Source organism: Cynoglossus semilaevis, chromosome 5 (assembly GCF_000523025.1).
Source record: "Cynoglossus semilaevis isolate Cse_v1.0 chromosome 5, Cse_v1.0, whole genome shotgun sequence".
Lineage (NCBI taxonomy): Eukaryota > Metazoa > Chordata > Actinopteri > Pleuronectiformes > Cynoglossidae > Cynoglossus > Cynoglossus semilaevis.
The window spans coordinates 12,966,412-12,984,210 of record NC_024311.1 but is presented as its reverse complement, the minus strand read 5'-3'; the positions used below and the strand labels follow the sequence as shown (position 1 = coordinate 12,984,210).

The 17,799-nt window shown below is 38.1% G+C and overlaps 2 protein-coding genes across 2 annotated transcripts in view; one reads left to right on the top strand and one right to left on the bottom strand.

The window, feature by feature from the left end:
• The window catches only part of tspan15 (tetraspanin 15), a 17,490-nt gene extending 16,582 nt beyond the window's left edge, over nucleotides 1-908 (bottom strand). The window contains exon 1 of the mRNA XM_025055699.1: nucleotides 707-908. Coding sequence (XP_024911467.1) covers nucleotides 707-796 — 90 coding nt within the window. The 5' untranslated portion in view covers nucleotides 797-908. The remainder of the gene's footprint in view (nucleotides 1-706) is intronic.
• A 5,623-nt stretch (nucleotides 909-6,531) lies between these two features.
• Nucleotides 6,532-16,210, top strand: tacr2 (tachykinin receptor 2). The gene is made up of 7 exons (XM_025055698.1): nucleotides 6,532-7,470; nucleotides 8,218-8,513; nucleotides 12,071-12,265; nucleotides 12,657-12,807; nucleotides 12,984-13,103; nucleotides 13,350-13,426; nucleotides 13,508-16,210. Exons 1-7 carry the CDS (start codon nucleotides 7,186-7,188, stop codon nucleotides 13,764-13,766), a joined length of 1,383 nt encoding a protein of 460 aa, XP_024911466.1. The 5' UTR covers nucleotides 6,532-7,185; the 3' UTR covers nucleotides 13,767-16,210.
• The last annotated feature ends 1,589 nt before the right edge of the window (nucleotides 16,211-17,799 follow it).

Below are 17,799 nucleotides of genomic sequence, written 5' to 3'. Positions count from 1 at the left end.
ACTACAATAAAAACACAGAGTCCAAAGATTTTAAAAACAACTCTGTATAAACTCTGTATAAACTAAAACATAAGAAACTCTTTACTCTACATTTTCTATATTTAACAGTGTTTAAACAGACCGTGGCAGGGATGAGGGGAGAGAACAATGACAAAGTCTCTCAATCAGAATTTTGCTTTTAAGAGTTAAAGGGTACAAAATCCAATAAAACAAAGTACAGTTGAATATTGACAAATTCATAAACGTTATCAGAGCAATATGTATGTATGTAAACATGTATGCATGTATTTATGTATTTAAATATATAAATGTATGTATGTATGTATGTTAAAAACCCAACCCAGAGATCATACAGGTATGAACAGGGTGAAGGAATCAGTTGAGGGTGTGGTCACCTCCACCAACAGACAGGCGGTGGTGTTGTGTAATTCATTCTGAATGAGCACAACATTACACGCCGTGACTTCAACCGCATAATGGGGGGTAAAATTACACCTGTTGCTTTCAAACTGCCATTTTAGTTGAGCTACACACACTCGACACAATGACGTTTTTATAAAGTGGCGAGACAGTTGTAGTGAAACACACACGCACATACACGAAGATACACAACTGTCACAACTGTGTTTCCGTCCCTACGGTTCAACAGTGTCTCTAGAAAGTGGGAGCTCCCGGTTAAACAGACATTCATCGTTTCTTTACTCACCCACCAGACGATGGCGTAAAAGAAAAGCAAGAACTTGAGGAAAACGTAGGAGAATCTGTGACAGTATCTGATTTCGTCTTGGTTGGACATCGTGTTAGTATCTGACTGTTGAGGACAGTTCGATTTACCCCCTGGCAGATCCTAGCGCGGCTGTTGCTGCTGTTGCTGCTTCCAGCGCACTTCCGCGTTGTGACGTCACCACACCTGTAAACAGCGATAGATGATGATAGGTGATAACAATTTTTTTATTTTCAGTGTGGTGAGAGTCTGAAAAAAAAATTCCAAATGTAACTCATACAGTAAAAACTTATTAAATAAAAAATGTAGTTAACTAAAAAAAGGTTGTATTTGATATATAACAAATATTTATATAAAAATATAAATATTTGATATTTAGAGAAATATAAAATACATAAATATATGTATGTATATTCATTTATATATATTATTAAAAATATATAAATAAATTATATATATATATATACAATAGGCATAGAGAAGATGAGAAAGAGTGATAAAAAATATATTTTTTAAATCAGTAAAGAAAACAGGATAAAATGCCATGATGGTGTTAGATGTTAAAGCCATATTCAATAAATAAAATAAATCTGAACTTTAGAAACACAAAATGTGAGAAATGGTTTATTTATAGCTCTGATGTCAGTAGGAAGCTTGTTCCACAGTCTGGGAACGCTGACAGAAAAGGCCCGATCCGCCCTCTGTTTATATTTGGTTCTAGGTGCCTCCAGAAATAGTTTGACCTATGTGTTTTGATGTGACTAAGTGGAATAATCAGACATGTTGAATATGATGAGACCTGGACATTCAGGGATTTACACACCAGAGAGCAGGAGAATTTCAGTTCTAGTCTGTTCTGGAATTTCAACCAACATCCTCTGATAACAAGCCTAGATTAACGATAATAACACAGAGGGTTTTTTTCCATTCAAAAACATCAACTATCACTCAGGCACCAATAAAGACTCCAAGCAGTGCAAGGTCAATTGCAATCATTCCGACGCCACATGTCACAACAACAACAACAAAGGTGCATTCCTGTCTAATTATTCATGTCCTTTCTATGCCTCTCATGTTGTTTCTTGGCACTGGTTTCTTTTCCTCTATGGATTAAAGCAGAACAACAAGGGGAAGTGAAGAGACCGGAGAACTGTTGCAGCGCAGCATCACAGATGAACACTGAGTTCAACTCCCAAACAACAGTGGAAACATGTTAAGACAATTTATGATCCTTCCTGTTAGCGTACCTATTCTCCTTGCTGCTAATGTCTCACCAGCTCAGCGGTACGTTTCGCTTTTAAGCATTAAGTGCTTTTGTGAAACAAAAACTATTTTCCCGCAGTGTGAGTAAATAACAAGATATCTATTTTATTGTGTATTAGAGCAGGGATTCCAAAAGAAATTGTGGTATGCAAGCTGCCACTAAGAGGTGTACGAGAGTCAATTATCAATTATGTCGCCTTAAATTCAAAATCAAAAGTTGACATTTTAAGTAACAAATAATAAATAAATGCAGTCTATATATAAATAAATATGTGTGTGTGAGTTGTCATTTATGCATGATTCAACGTGGATTTTTTTTTTATTTAATACATTTTTTTTTTTTTTTATGGTGTGGGGAATTGGGGGTGCGTCACCCCAGTTGGAAGATAGAGGGCGTATGCGGCCAAAAACGAGTGAATGGCTTCTGGAGTTATTAGGTATTCAGTGCACTCAGTGTCACTCGGCCCATCCCTTAAAATGCGTTCTATGATCTCTCCATAAATCCATCCATTCAGTCCTCCATCTGCTTATCTCTGAAGTACTCAACCTCTGCTATTCTAATTTCTAATCCTGTCCGTCCTCACCTCCACCTAATCCGTCTCAGGGCCGTGAGGAGGTGAGGGCAAATCCCAGCAGTTGGCGAGCCACAGTGAACCACATCTGGAGACCGACAACTGTCCACCTTCAAATGTTCACCTGTGGTCAAGGAACATCTTCATTGAGAAAATTTCACATCCAGTTGCCTAACAGAACTCTACAAGATTAAAGAATCATTACATTTTCAAAATAAAACATCTTTCAAACTCTATTGTTTGTATCTGTGTCTGATGACCTATTATTTAAAATATTGCCAGGTTTATCTTTAAATAAAGCAAGTAAATGGATATGACTGGATTTTCTTTGAATGAAGTAAATTAGTAAAAATTAAATCTTTCACTGTGTCCCGGTACCAAATGACCTATGGATTGGTACTGGTCCGCGGACCGGGGGTTGGGGACCCCTGATCTATGCGGTCTTCTATTTACAACCGGCCCTATAAGGGAAACCGTATTGCTGATGTGGCCCCTGGTGAAAATGAGTTTGACACCCCTGCCTTACAGCAAGAAAGTTACCTAGATAGCTACACTGACTTTAGGTGTGACTGTGGGTGTGAACAATTGTTTGTCTCTTGTTGTGTGGCTCTGTGATGGACTGGACAACATGTACAGGCTGTACATTAAGTGAACACATTTATGTTCAAGGTTGGCCATGACCCCCATGATTGGTGAGTGAATGGATGTTCAGGCAGACAATCACTGTTTTGTTACAGTAATGTTTTTCATATGGACTTTTTCTTATTGCCTCACATACAACGAAAAACCTTGGGATGTAAACCAAAGAAAACATTCAAGCAATAGGAACAAAGGGACAGTGGTGGCTTAGTGGACTTGGGTCCAGAAGGCTTCAGGTTCAAGTCTATCAGCTGCCAAGTTACCACTGAGGTACTCTGAGCAAGGCACTGCTCCCCGGGCAGCTTAAAGCTGCCCCCTGCTGTCTTTGGTGATGGGTTGAAAGCAGAGGTCACATTTGGTTATGTGCGCAGTGGTGAGCTGTGTCACAATGACAAGTAGTTCATTTTCTTCTCTCTACTTTCTCTTTAAAAAAAAAAGAATTAATATATATATTATATATATAATAAATAATAATATATAACACATATTATATTTCATTATCATTCATTATTATTGTTGTTGTTGTTATTATAACCAAGTATCAACAAAGATGAATAGGCACTTCAACTTCTAAAACACTAAGATGTTTGTTGAAGTTGTTTTGTCAAAGTTGAAGCTCAGAATTAGACCTTGTCTGCAGACACCCATTGAACATTTAATGAAGCTTGACAAGTGGCAATTATTCTGATGAGGCATTTCTTAAGTTGGAGACCTCGACAGTAGAACAAAACAAAAAAAAAAGACATTCAAATCAAGCACAGCATCTGTGACATGGATCCTGTCCTTCAGTTCAACTTCATCAACTGTTTTGCCTGAAAAAGCCTGAAAACAAAATCTATGAAAACAAACAACAAAATTGAGTCCACAATGTTCTACCATTTAAAAGAGACTAAATAAATACTGCTTCAAAATACGACAGGAACGTTAAGCTGGATGATGGCCCTTTTCAACAGAAAATGTCACGACTAAACTTTACAAGACTTAAAGTTGTGTTTTATTTTATTCCGCATTAAAAAAACAAATTGTTAAGAGCTCTAAAATAGTACGTTCCTCAACACGTCGTCCCTGATTCACCCAGGAAACTGCACTTGTTCCAGCTTGTTTGAAAAAAATAAAATAATAACACCCAACTCCTTCAAACTCTTAGAACCTCTGGAGTTTCAATTGTATTTTTTTTCTTCTATAAAAGTGTTTCAGGAAATCAATTTAGCTCACAGCATCAACCTGACATCAACGTTCGATCAAACCTTCACAAGTAAAAGGAAACAGGAAAAGACACCTTCGGGGGTCATGTGACATCAGCTGTACCTTAGTGTTGATGCTGAACCTCAGCCTATAGAAGCTCAATTCCTATGTCATGACTTTCATCTCTGGCTTTAAAGATCAAACTAAAGCGGCAGCTGTCTCTCTCTCTCTGTCTCTCTCTCTCATCTCTTGGTCTAATCAGATCAAATGCCCAAAGGGACCACGGGGCTCAAAATGATGTTCCTTTTATGAAAGTTTTCACTTGAATATTACAACTAGTAATCCAATCGTACCTCTGGGGAAATATCCAATTTTTTGGGGTGTTTTTACAGCAGTTACCACCAGTAATGACGCATGACTGCCTTTTTTTCCCTCTCTTTTGTTTCCCCATGTCCCTGAAGTGCTCCATGTTTAGACTCTTTCAGTCAGAGTCAGACCTCAGTGGTCTGTTTAGTGTATGCTTCGGGGGGTTTTTTGATAGGAAAAAAAAAAAGAATCGGATAAAGTTCTATCACCTGGGACAGCACTGTCTGAGGGATTGTCATGGCAACAGGCGTTGAGCAAACAGTCACAAGATGAACGGCTTCACACGAGAGAACATCTGACAATTTCTCTGGAGCCATTGAACGTTCTCAGTTACAACTTTTCAACAGCGTCACATCTCAGGCTCAGTCATTTCAATCTAACAATTAAACAACTTTGAGAATGACTTCAGTTGAAGAAGAACAACGAGACAGATGGACAGGTGAAGATGTGAAGAAGAAGGAGCGTAGAGTTTTGGTGTGTAATGACGATGTGTAGAACACAGAGAACGTGAAAAGTAGAAAATACTGAGTAAAGTCTATCGATCCTCAGAGGGCAGTTTGTTCCAGCCTATACCAGTTATGATAAGAATCTCCACTGGTGTGAGTCATTCACAGGTCAACTCACAAGAGTTCGGAAAAAAACAAGGTTTAAGATAAAAATCAATAAAGCGAAAAAAAACACGACATAACCAGAAAAAAAGAATTTGTCTATGAAAAAATAACACAAGGCATTTTAAATCACAACCTTTGAAAAGACACAGAGCCACCGAATCATTCATTCAGAGCATGAGATCAACCGTTCACACTCATATTCACACCTACTTTGAACATTCAAGCTAGGCTACATGTCTTGGAAGAAAGTGGAGAAAACCCATGAACACACTGACAACTCCGTATCACAAATCAAAGAGAAAATGGAATGGTATTCATAAACATGCAAAAAAAAGGAGAGAACAAAAAACATAGTGCATGGGGATGTAAAAGTTGTTTTGCAATTTTTATCAACATTTAATTTCTGCTGAACTAGCTTTAAATAAAACATCCCGAAATACAATCACATTTTTGTAAATCTAATTTAACTGTACACTGGTGAGATTTCCATTTTCATTAGAGTGTATTATAATTAAAGTGAATTAAAGTATTAAAGTAGATTGCGATTTACCAGTAAATCGCAATCTGGGTGTGCTAGTCGATCATGTACAATTAAAAAACAGTACAAATATAATTCTGGTGTAAGAATGGCGTGCCATAGACCTACGTGTATTTAATCAGTACCCAAACATAAACATGTACATATAAAGTATATTCAGTTTAAATGAGTAAATGTACGATATATTTAAGGATGTGTGGGCACTGCAGGTCACTGCAATATTCGGTATAATAATATAAAACATCCAAAGAACTAGTTCTGTGGACCGCGTGACTGAAATGTCAACGATGACAGAAACAGTTCCAGTGACGCCTCACGCTCTGATTTCATATCTGAGGAGTCGGTTTGTCGGTAAATCACGTACAGCTCACATCACCGACACCGTGGTATCGAGTTGACTCACATGTTTGTTTGTTTGTTTGATTATTTGTTTAGTTTGTTTTTAGTTTTTTGTTGTTTGTTTGTTTGTTTGTTTCAGAATATCATCTAACCCGGCACTTTCTCGCCATTTTGCGAATGAAGTTGGCGCACATCCACAGACGCGCTCCTGCACGCGCGCATATACGTTTCAGCAGCCAGTGCAGTGAGGGGGGGGGGGGGGGGGGGGGGGGGAGAGAGAGAGAGAGAGAAAGAGAGAGAAACTCCAGCAAGTTGCACATTCTAGGAGAGAAAGTGAGAGTGTTGGTGTGGACGCCTGATAGAGGAGGGTGAGGAGAACAGACATGTACCCAGAGGATGACCTGGATGGATGTCCGTGACACACACGGAGAGTCTTCGGCCACTGGACGCATGGATTGGACACTTTGGTGTTAAATTTGACCACGATACGAGTGAATAAGGTAACTGTTAATTTATCAACCGCGTTTTATGTTATTTTCGGATGAGATTATAATCTGCAAATGACTGGATCACATAGATTGATCCAGGGGCTGTTGCGCATTTACCGCAGCCTGATGACTGTGCGTGCGTCTCAGCGGACGTCTGGATGGATGTCACTGTCATTGTTCACTGGATCGAGTGATGTTGGTTTTGTTTCTGATGTTTGTCTTATTTGGTCACAGTTTATTTTCACACTTCTTTTCGGAAATGTTGTCGGGGGAAAATGTAACTTTTTCACATTCTGTAGCGAGACAAATTATAGAGGTGGGGAAAAAACAAACAAATATGTAAATGAATTTAAAACATGATTAATGTCACTACAATGTCAGAAATAATCATGTTTAGGCTAAAAATGCACAGCTTTAGATGTGTTTAAACATGTTGTTTGACTCATAAAATACGATTTAAATGTCTCACTTGTATAATATTCGAAATAGGAATTCAAGTGAAATATATATGTGTTTTTATTCAGATTATTTTTTTCGGCTCTTTACGCATGACGCACGGAGGACACCGAAAGTAACGCCAAGTGTCCACCACCAGGTGAATACAGAGGACACTATGGACACCGAGAGTTTCATCCAGCAGATTGACCAGGACACGAAGTCCACTTCACTGCCCATATCAGTGACCACTGTCTGGTTGGACGGGAATGACACCACCGGGAACCAGTTCCAGCAGCCAAGCTGGCAGGTGGGAAAATCCACCGACCTGAGAAATAGAGCTAGTTACAGTCGGAGTGTGGAACTGTTCCTTCACACTGAGAGGAGGATGAAGGTGTGAGGAAGGAGAGGAGAGGATGAAACCGTGGATCTTTGTGTGACACGTTCTATCTATCTGTCACCAACAGGGGGCAGTCGTATATTTACTGACTGTACAGATTTAAGCACAGTTGGAGGAGAAATAATGAACAGGAGGATATCATTTGCGCCGAAGCAGTGGTTCTCAAGCCATGGCACATGTACTGCTAATAGTACTTGGGCTCCCTCTAATGGTACACAGGGGGATTCCCATTAGTTTGGCCTCCTCTGTGACTTTAGACTTGAATTATGAAGTACCTGCTGTAGTGATACTCAAATATAATCTTGTATTAGGAATACAGGAACATCTCTGTATACTGTGCTCGTAGTACTAGGAGAGACAAATATTTTCAGTAGCGAGGGTTGAGAACCACTACAGTGTTTTTTGTGAGCTGATGTTTATTTTCTTACACCATCTGATCTCATCTTCTCAGATTAATATGTTGTATTCCTTTATTTTATTCATTACATTTCCTCCCCTCCTCACTCCTCCTTCCCTCTCCATTTTCTCCCTCCTCTTCCCTGCTCCTCTCCATTTTCTCCCTCCTCTTCCCTTCTCTCCTCACCTGTAATCTCCTCTTCTCTCCTCTCCTCTCCATCCCTCTCCCTTCCTAACCTCACCTTTCTCTCTCTCCCTCAGGTGGCGTTGTGGGCCATAGCCTACTCCCTTATCATCCTGGTGTCCATCACTGGGAACGTCACAGTAATCTGGATTATTCTGGCTCACAGACGGATGAGAACTGTCACCAACTACTTCATCGTCAACCTGGCCTTCTCTGACGTTTCCATGGCAACCTTCAACACCCTCTTCAACTTCGTCTACGCCCTCCACAATGACTGGTACTTTGGACTGGGATACTGCAGGTTCCAGAACTTCTTTCCCATCACAGCAATGTTTTCATCCATCTACTCCATGGCTGCCATCGCAGTGGACAGGTGAGAAATCAGCCATTTTCCACTCAAACTATTTTTAGGGCACACATCATTTCGCATTGCGTTATTGGGTTTTAATTATAAGAGGAAAATCCTACAACGATTCTTACAGATATAACATAATTATGCTGATATTGGGCCAATGATAATGGTTGGCCGTCATCTATATAATATAATATAATATAATATAATATAATATAATATAATATAATATAATATAATATAATATAATATAATATAATATAATATAATATAATATAAATTTATAATAAAAGAAAAGAAAGACTCTTCTCCCTCATCCCTCTAGATGGAGCTATAAAGTCACTCACTGGGTATGAAATTCATGCTCACTCAACCTATAGGTTAATTCTGTACATGTTAAGTATAGACCAAAATGAACATTGGACTGATTCTAACATCTGAAGTGGCATAAACATTAGAGAGTCAACATTTGAGGAACTTTTTGAATGAGTTTCAAGGCACTAATGGAAAGACTGGTCCCTGTAGACCATTTAACAGCTGCTGTTTGCCAAAAATGACAGGGAGAGGATAGATGACCCGTGTCTGGGGGAGGGAACTCAGCAGTACCCAAGGACAGTCGTAGTACTGGCTACATTTACTGCACTTAGGTACTGTATCACTAAATCAGTCGTGGGTCATTGACGTTTCTTCTATTTATGAGACAACAATGGGACAAACGTAATGAGTACCTCTGCAACCTTCTGTTGGTCGGCTAAGAGCTACGCTACAGTTTTGTGGGAAACTGCACCTCTGCAACCTTCTGTTGGTCGGCTACGAGCTACGCTACAGTTTTGTGGAAAAATTTTCCTGTTGTTCACCATGGACATGGAATCATCTTCAAAAAGATCTCAAATTAGAAACATTGTCAAGAACATGAATTTTGTTTTTCGTTGTTTGGGATGGCAGATGCCTGTCTCTCGTTCAAAAAGACCTTGAATGACCTTGAATTTAAATTGGATCAGTGACAGAGGGGTATGCATTTGTAAAATGAAAGATGAAAGAGTAGAAATGGAGACAGTGAACAGTGAAGCAAAAACTTTTTTTGCTTCAAAGGGAGTTTATGAGGTGGAAGTAAAATCAACTGTTAAGAGCACAGAGAGTGAAAGAGGTTTGTTTAGATGGTGTACCTGTGGCGATGCAGAGAGCTGTAGGACAGAAGGAAATGCACTTAATGGCACTCGGTGTGGTGGAGGTCTGCAGTGTAGGAGGAAGTCTGGTGATGGAGAAAAAGTACAGTGGTAAGACGAGAACTCCGACCGTGAGCAAAATTAGAGCATTTTCCCTGTAATTTACTTCACTATAGAAAAAATAGGAAATGTCAGAATGAGCTGCAGTCTGAGATAATAAGGCAGTCAGCCCTGGAGACATCAGGAGTGAAGGCATGTAGAAAGAGCACATATGTGAATCATAGTGACAGAAGTGTAATTTTGACAAGAAAGGGCTGTGATGTGAAGTTTTAAAACTGTTGTTTAGCTTCCAAAAAAAAAGGAAAATTAACAAAAAAAGGAAAAGAACAGGGAAGAGTGGAAAAGGCCAAAGTTCAAGAAAAGTGTAAATCACAAAAAAAAAAAGAGTAGGGAAGGAAAGACAGGTGTGATGTATGATTTGGACACAACAACAGGCTGAGGCAGCATTGGCAGGATTTCAAACAATAATACAGAAGAGCCCATGGCTGGGTGGTTAATGGTTTGAATCCTGTGCTGGCAGCGGTGTGTTGAGCAGGCAACAAAAATCATGTCATGAGCTACAGTGCTGCCATCTAGTGTCTTTGCTTTAATATACAGCTTCTTTTCCCCAAAACTATTTTTAGGGCACACATTATTTTAATAATCTTAGGAAAAACAGATAACAATTCTTACAGATATTATATAATATGCTAATGTCTGGCTACTACTGATCCCTGATTAAATATCTTAATCAGTGATCGTTACTATAATGACTAGGGATGTCTGATAATAATCATCATTAATCATCACTAATTAAGATGATTATTTTATTATTAGAGAGACAAGGTCAAGATGGTTTGGATCAAATGGACAACTGATTTGGGAAAACCCATCAGTTACCACTAGGGGTCCAAACCAGGGTTTTTCTTGCAGCATGGCAACACCAATAACCACATATTGTGTTACCATGCGTCTCAGTAAAGAGACAAATCTAAGTTAAGAAAAAGGGCTAGAAATTCAGCTGCATACTTGTTGAGCATAATTTAACAGTCTTCATGACATGCTCTGAACATGTATAGTCTGATTAGGGGATGATTTGTAGTCAAATGCATCAGACTGCAGACCGAATGTTGATTGGCTGTCAAATTTTATACTCGAATAAATGTGAAACTGTTCAATTCTGACCATTAAACAAAATGATGAATGGAAAAATTACAGTCTTTTTGACGAAGTACAAGTACGGTAAAGAACACGGTTGCATTCAGTGCTACAGCCACAGCAGGTACGTATGAAATTGTGCACGTACTTAGGTTTTATTTCCTGTCTCTTAATGGCTCGAGGACAGGTTTAGAGACTAATGAGCTACCTGCTGGAAACAAACAAGGTGTGAAATTCACTTAGGTGATACTGTCATTTCCTTCTCATTAGTTTTCAATTTGGCGAATCATCAGCCAATGGGACCTGACACGGGACGTTTAATCTGGATCGTCAGCCACAGTGGCAAACAGAAGCAGAATTAATCAGACAAAACACTGACACTAAGAAAAAATGATGGATTTACCATTCACAACAACAACACAGCAATATGGTCAGCTCTAAATTTGGCTAGGATAACAAAGAGTTAGCACATTAATACCTTATCAAGCACAATGACTTTTTTTAATAAAAAAGAATAACAAAAAAAACTTTGAGAGTCTACGAAATAGCTTAAAACTGATTTTGATTTTTGCAAACTTTTTAAATTAATGCTGCACTGGGTTTCATTTAAAAGACCACTCCTCTCTTAGTCATTAGCAGACTAACATACTCACTGAATTAAAACGTTTCCTGTATCATTAATGTAATGATTAAAAAAGAAGATTTGCAGTGGGGAAAAAAGTGAATGCTGATCCTCATCTCTGATTCAAATGAATCGTTTAAAAAACCATGCCCTTCGTCATTTTGCTTCAGTGAAATTGACAGAAATATATTGTTGCTAAGGAAACTTCTTAATAATTGTAGGTCACCATCTGCATTATTCAAATGCATTAACATCATTTAACATTTTAAATATTTTTCTGCCTGCTTCACTCTCAGATTATGAACCACAGATGTAGCCATGACCTTTCTGCATCAATGGAATTTAGCAGCAGGTGAAGGAATTAAAAAGAGCTTTACCAGATTGTTACCTATTTATACTTAGTGTCAAACAAGTCAAAATCAGTCAATCAGTCATTGCACATACACGTAGTGGGCGCGTGCTCACTCACTACAACACTGCTGGGATCCACCAATGAAAATGACAAAACATTAGAGCCGGGTCCACAGCTTGTTTACCGCACCACTCTAACATACTTCTCTGCCGCTCCTGACATCCTTCTCTCTCTGTCTCAGGTATATGGCCATCATTCATCCCCTAAAGCCCCGCCTCTCCTCCACCTCTACAAAAGTTGTGATCGCCCTGATCTGGATCGTGGCCATTTTACTGGCTTTCCCTCAGTGCTACTACAGTGAGACGGCATATTATTACCCGAGAACTGTGTGCATGGTCAACTGGCCTGATGATTTTGGAGGAAAACACCAACTGAGGTACAAAATCATTGCAGCCATTTTTTATGTAATATAGTCAAATTAAACAAGGAAAAGTAAAAGAAAGAAAGAAAGAAAGCAGAGATATTGATAAAGATAACTAAATTAATCCAAAAAGATTGATAGCTGCAAAAGGGGGGAAAAAAAATCTGAAACCAAAGGGTAACCTTGGTATATTTTACGTAAAAAAAAAAACAAGTTTATCATAAAGGAGATTTTCAATCTTAAAGACTCTTCTGAAAAAAAAGCAAAAACAATTATGATTTCATGTAAAATGACCTAAAAGTATTCACGTCTTTAAATAAAAAATACCTACAACTTAAAATACATTTCAAACAAGTTAATGTCATTTCCTTGTCATTTCCTTTTCCTCTCCCTTTCCGTCCTTTAGCTACCAGTTTGCATTGATTTTGCTGATCTACTTGCTTCCCCTGCTGGTCATGCTGGTGACCTACAGCATAGTCGGCCAGTCACTGTGGGGAGGACACATCCCTGGAGAGGCATCCGACCATTATCACAGTCAGATAACGGCCAAACGAAAGGTCAGGCTTCTATTTTCCCACCGTGGTGAACTTTAGCTCCGCTCATTAAATATGTCAGTGTTTTGATTACGACGTCGCTCTGACTGTTATCAACAGAGTATTTAAAATATTAGGGCTGACATTGATTCAGATTTAGTTGGTTGGAGTTATCCTGGTTTGTCTGTCATTTCCCACAGGTGGTGAAGATGATGGTTGTGGTGGTGGTGACCTTCGCCCTCTGCTGGCTGCCGTACCACATATACTTCATACTGGGCTCATTTAACAGAGACATTTATAAACAGCATTACATCCAACAGGTGGGAAGTTGCCTCTCCATTTGAACAATTCCCTAAAACAATTTTTAGGGCACACATCATTTAGCAAATCATTTTGCATTATTGGGCTTGCATTAACGGAGGAAAAACCAATAATGATTCTTAGAGACATTACATAATATGCTAATATAAGTCATCGGGTATTATCGGACATCCCTAATTAGAACGTATGCTCACCACCACCAGACATCTCCTAATTAGCTCTCCTGTTTCCTCGTCTTTCGTTAGGTGTACCTGTCCATATTCTGGCTGGCCATGAGCTCAACCATGTACAACCCCATCATCTACTGTTGTCTGAATCAAAGGTACAAACTAAAAAAGAAATAAACAAACATTCTCACTTGTCAAAATAATGATAACACCTATTGTCCCTTTCTTTTTTGCAGGTTTCGTGCCGGTTTCCGTCAAGCTTTCTCCTGCTGTCCCTTTGTCAAAGTGTCAGAAGAGGACAAAATGGAACTGCAGCACACACACACCTTCAGAGTCACCATGACACGCAGCCACCGCAGCGACACCCCGGGCATTCACACCTCTATCAAAACAAAGAACACCTTTGACACCAACGTCGCTGTCAAGAAAGAATCAACATCCGCACAACAGGAGTTAAAATCACCTGTCACTAAACTGATGGAGTTGAACGTCTAAAAAAAAAACAAAAACAAACAAACAACAATGTCCTGGTGTGGACACCTACACTGAGAGGGAAACACGTTTTTTTTTTATAGAAGAATGCTGAGATTGTCGAACAATTTAAAACAGCTCTGCTGTAAGGTCACAGGGTACTGTCAAAAGAAAAGTCCACCACATTCAGTCAAACACCACAGTTTCCTACCTTTCTATTGCACGTGAATGCAGCATGAATGTTAGCATTCATTTGCAGTAAGGACCCTCCAGGGTCATACCTTTGTTTCTAACATACAGTCCACAGTTTAGTACAAATCTCTCCAGTGACCCGTGACATTAAGATGCTCACGTGTTACACTGCACATGTAATGATATTTTGAGCATGTCCACAGACACAACACTGAGTCCCAATGGTTACAAAATGTTTTACTTAAGCTGTGCTACGGATTAAAAATAACCAGGATGTGTATTAAAAAACGAGTCACGGTTGGAGGAAATGTTTTACCTGTTTACTCACTCTTGGTACTCATTGGCTCTCCAACTTATAGTATTTAAGTCAGTACATGAACACACGCAGCCTTTCTGTCATTTACGATAATTAAATGGACAACGTGTTTAGAGTTTGGGACTGTGTACCCCAAAGCATGAAAAGGAGCAGTACCACTGGAAACCGTGGGGGCGGTGTTGAACCGTATTGCTCAGTTCGTCCGTAAAAGGAACAACAAAAAGACAACAAAATAACAACAAATGTCAACCCAGGGAGAGGAATTACCCCTCCACATGCTGAGAAGTATCTAAAGACCACCACTCTCTGCGCTGCCTCTGTTTGGACTCCTTTCTGAGCAGGAGCGTGATCACGAACTACCCCACCGTCGCCATGTTTGTTATTGTTTGAGAAACTGATGTTGACCGGGCAATGAACTTTGATAATGAAGGCTGCCATCTAGTGGGTCTATCGCTTAACGACCATGCCAAACATGACATGACGAGAGTCATCGAGATATGTAGGCTAACCCACACATGTATTGTAAAGAGTTAGTAGAGATACCAAGTAATAGAAGTTAAAAAGACCCCCCTCCCAAAAAGGTCACATTTCACACTGTGTTTGTATTTGCTGCTAGAGTGGATACGTGTGTAAATAATAGTATTTACCGAATACTAGAGTGGGTTGAACTGTTGACTGGCATCAACCCCTTGCCTTAACAGTGTTCATCTTTGTTCCTGTTTTAGACCTTGCTTATCTGTTTTTATTTATTTTTATTATTTATACACACATAGCACTGATATTGAAATAAATTTTCCGGTTACGAGGTGATGGAATGAAGTTCATCTTGATGGCCAGTGTGTACTGACAAAATGGCTGCTCATCATTACCCAGCTGGTGTGTAATGAGCAGCTAGGAGCTAACACTGGTTGGGAGTTTTCCGCCCAGAAGAACAGACAACATTGTTATGTTTACGTTTTAAAAATTAAACCTAAGAGAAAACAAAATTAAAAATGCAGAGGACATATATTTATTATATTTTTTTTTAATGTATTTTTTCCTGCCCTGACTTTTCTAGTTATCGATTCTCAAATCCTTAAAAAGGAAAATCACATTTAAAAAATTAACTACAGCATTTCTTTGAAATAGAGGGACACCAAATACAAGCTGCACCCTCACGGTGTTGTTTTTTTTTAAATATTATATTATACGTATATTTTTTGGCGAGTGGCAAGACGTGATAAACTGAGGAACTTACTTTGAAAAACAGGTGCTCCTTTACTAGGAAATATATGGCTTGACGTTTCCATTGACCATATGCAGATTCATACTGTCTGCTCTGCACACACAACTGTTCTCTGATGGGGTCTAAGCTGCAGCTTGACAGTGATTTCGAAGCACTTCTAAAATGCCCATTCGCACTGATACACTGTACAGTTCATATAATGTGATTTCACTCATGCTAACTGTGTTTTGTTTTTTGTTTTTGTACGTGTATATTTGTGTCAGTGTAAATTAATGGAGTTAAAATAGACAAAACTCTGCGGTTATTGAACCGACTCTGATGTGACATGTGATATTCAAATTGTTCAAACTGTACATACATATGTGTGTTTAATTAAGTGTAAATGTGCCTGAAATGCAGCTGCAGTGATTGTTTCGTGACTACCATCGTCTGTCATATTCAATGTCTCGTTGTTTCTGCAGGGACTTCTCAGGTGTGAGGGGTTTCGGTTTCATCACTTGTTTTATTGAGGAAGAAACAGCAGTGAGCTTCTGTACAGTTTAGTCTTCGCTTTTAAACAGTGTTGTTACATGAAAACTGTGCGTTTCCAGTGTTGTTAAAATCCGTTAGAAAAAGGATAAAAGATACGCTGCTTTATCAACGTCTTACAGTGTGGTGCAGTCTATATTGTACGCCGCCTGTAAAGGGACACGGGGGGGAACCTGTACGGTGAGCACCAGAAACAGTTACTTATTTATTTTCGTACGGTGAGCACCAGAAACAGTTACTTTACTTTTTTTACTTTACTTACTTTACTTTACTTACGTTACTTTATTTTTCCCCAATGTCCCTTTACGGGCTCCTTATATTGAAACCTTGTACAGTTTCAGCTGTATTTGTTGAGATTGAAAATGCAATGAGGAATAAATGTCACAGTTGGATTACAGTTTTTTTTTTTCTCGATGCATTTTTTCTCATACAAACGTGTTTAAAATTATTTATCATTTACTTTTTTTCTTATTGCTTAAAATATTTTGATAACAATTCATCTTTCATTATTTGGTTTTTGTTATTTTTTAATTACTAATTTATTATTATTGATTAACTTAAATTATTTATTTATTTGTGTATTTTTTAATTAGTTTCTTACTTCGTTCTTTTGCCGACAGGGGTCAGGATTGCACTAGCATAGAGGAAAGATCATTAAACCAGCATGACTGCTACAGTGAATATGTCAGGTTTACTGTGTAGCTAAGGTGCAGGTTAAGTAGATGTTATAGAGAGAATCACATACATCACTTGCTTCGACATATTTTAATTATATGCAATACTACATTTGTTCCACTGAGTGTAAGTGAGCCCAACAGTGTCATTAAGATGTGCAAAAACGTGCTGCTTTCCCTGGAAAACATATTATTATTTTCCAGACATGTTGTGCCAGTACAATGGTGCTCGGTAGGGTTTTTTTTATTAAGGAAATAAAATAAAATTTCTTTTATATCCACAATATCTGGTCGCAGTTCTCACAACCATACAGCCCTGGTGAGTCTAGATGGTGTCAACACAGGTGTCACCTGATTGGTCTTCATCCTTTAACCTTAGCAAGCTGCAGCATTTTCTTAGGTTTATATGAAGATTTAAATCAAATGAAGGTGGACTACGATTAAAAAACTAACAAAACTGGATTTCTTTGCTAGGGTCACACTGAAAGATTTTTTTTTTTGCATAAATTCTACTTATAAGTAAAAAAGGATCATGAAACGTTGTGTTTTATTAAAAATGTTTACATGGTTCTCAGTATTATGGTAAAAGTTTAAGAAATGTTTCTAAATTTTAAGGACTATTTTAGTGTAATATTACAATATGAAAAATTAGTTAATGGTAAAAGTAGACTTTCTTTTAGATTGTGCAGCCCAGTTTGACCTATAGAAAATGTGTATATATATGCATATAAATATATATTTGTATATAGTTATGCATAACATATATACTATAAATATACATGTATATATATATATATATATATACATATATATATATATAGCTACATATATATTTAAATTTTCCAATACATATATATTTAGATACAATTTTTAATTTTCTAATAAAAATAATTTAATTAGAATACTAGCCGTTGTTTTAACAGTTGGTTGTTTTTTTTTTTTCAAAATTCTTCCTTGTATATCAATCTTAACATTTAGTTATGTTCAGACCACAAGAGTTAAAATATATATTAAAAGAAAAAAAAAGTTCCACGAGGGGTTGGTTCTTGTTTGTATTCATGAAAGCGTGACATTGCAGTTTCTAGATGAAAACGTTCTCACACAGAGAGAAAGAGACTGTAC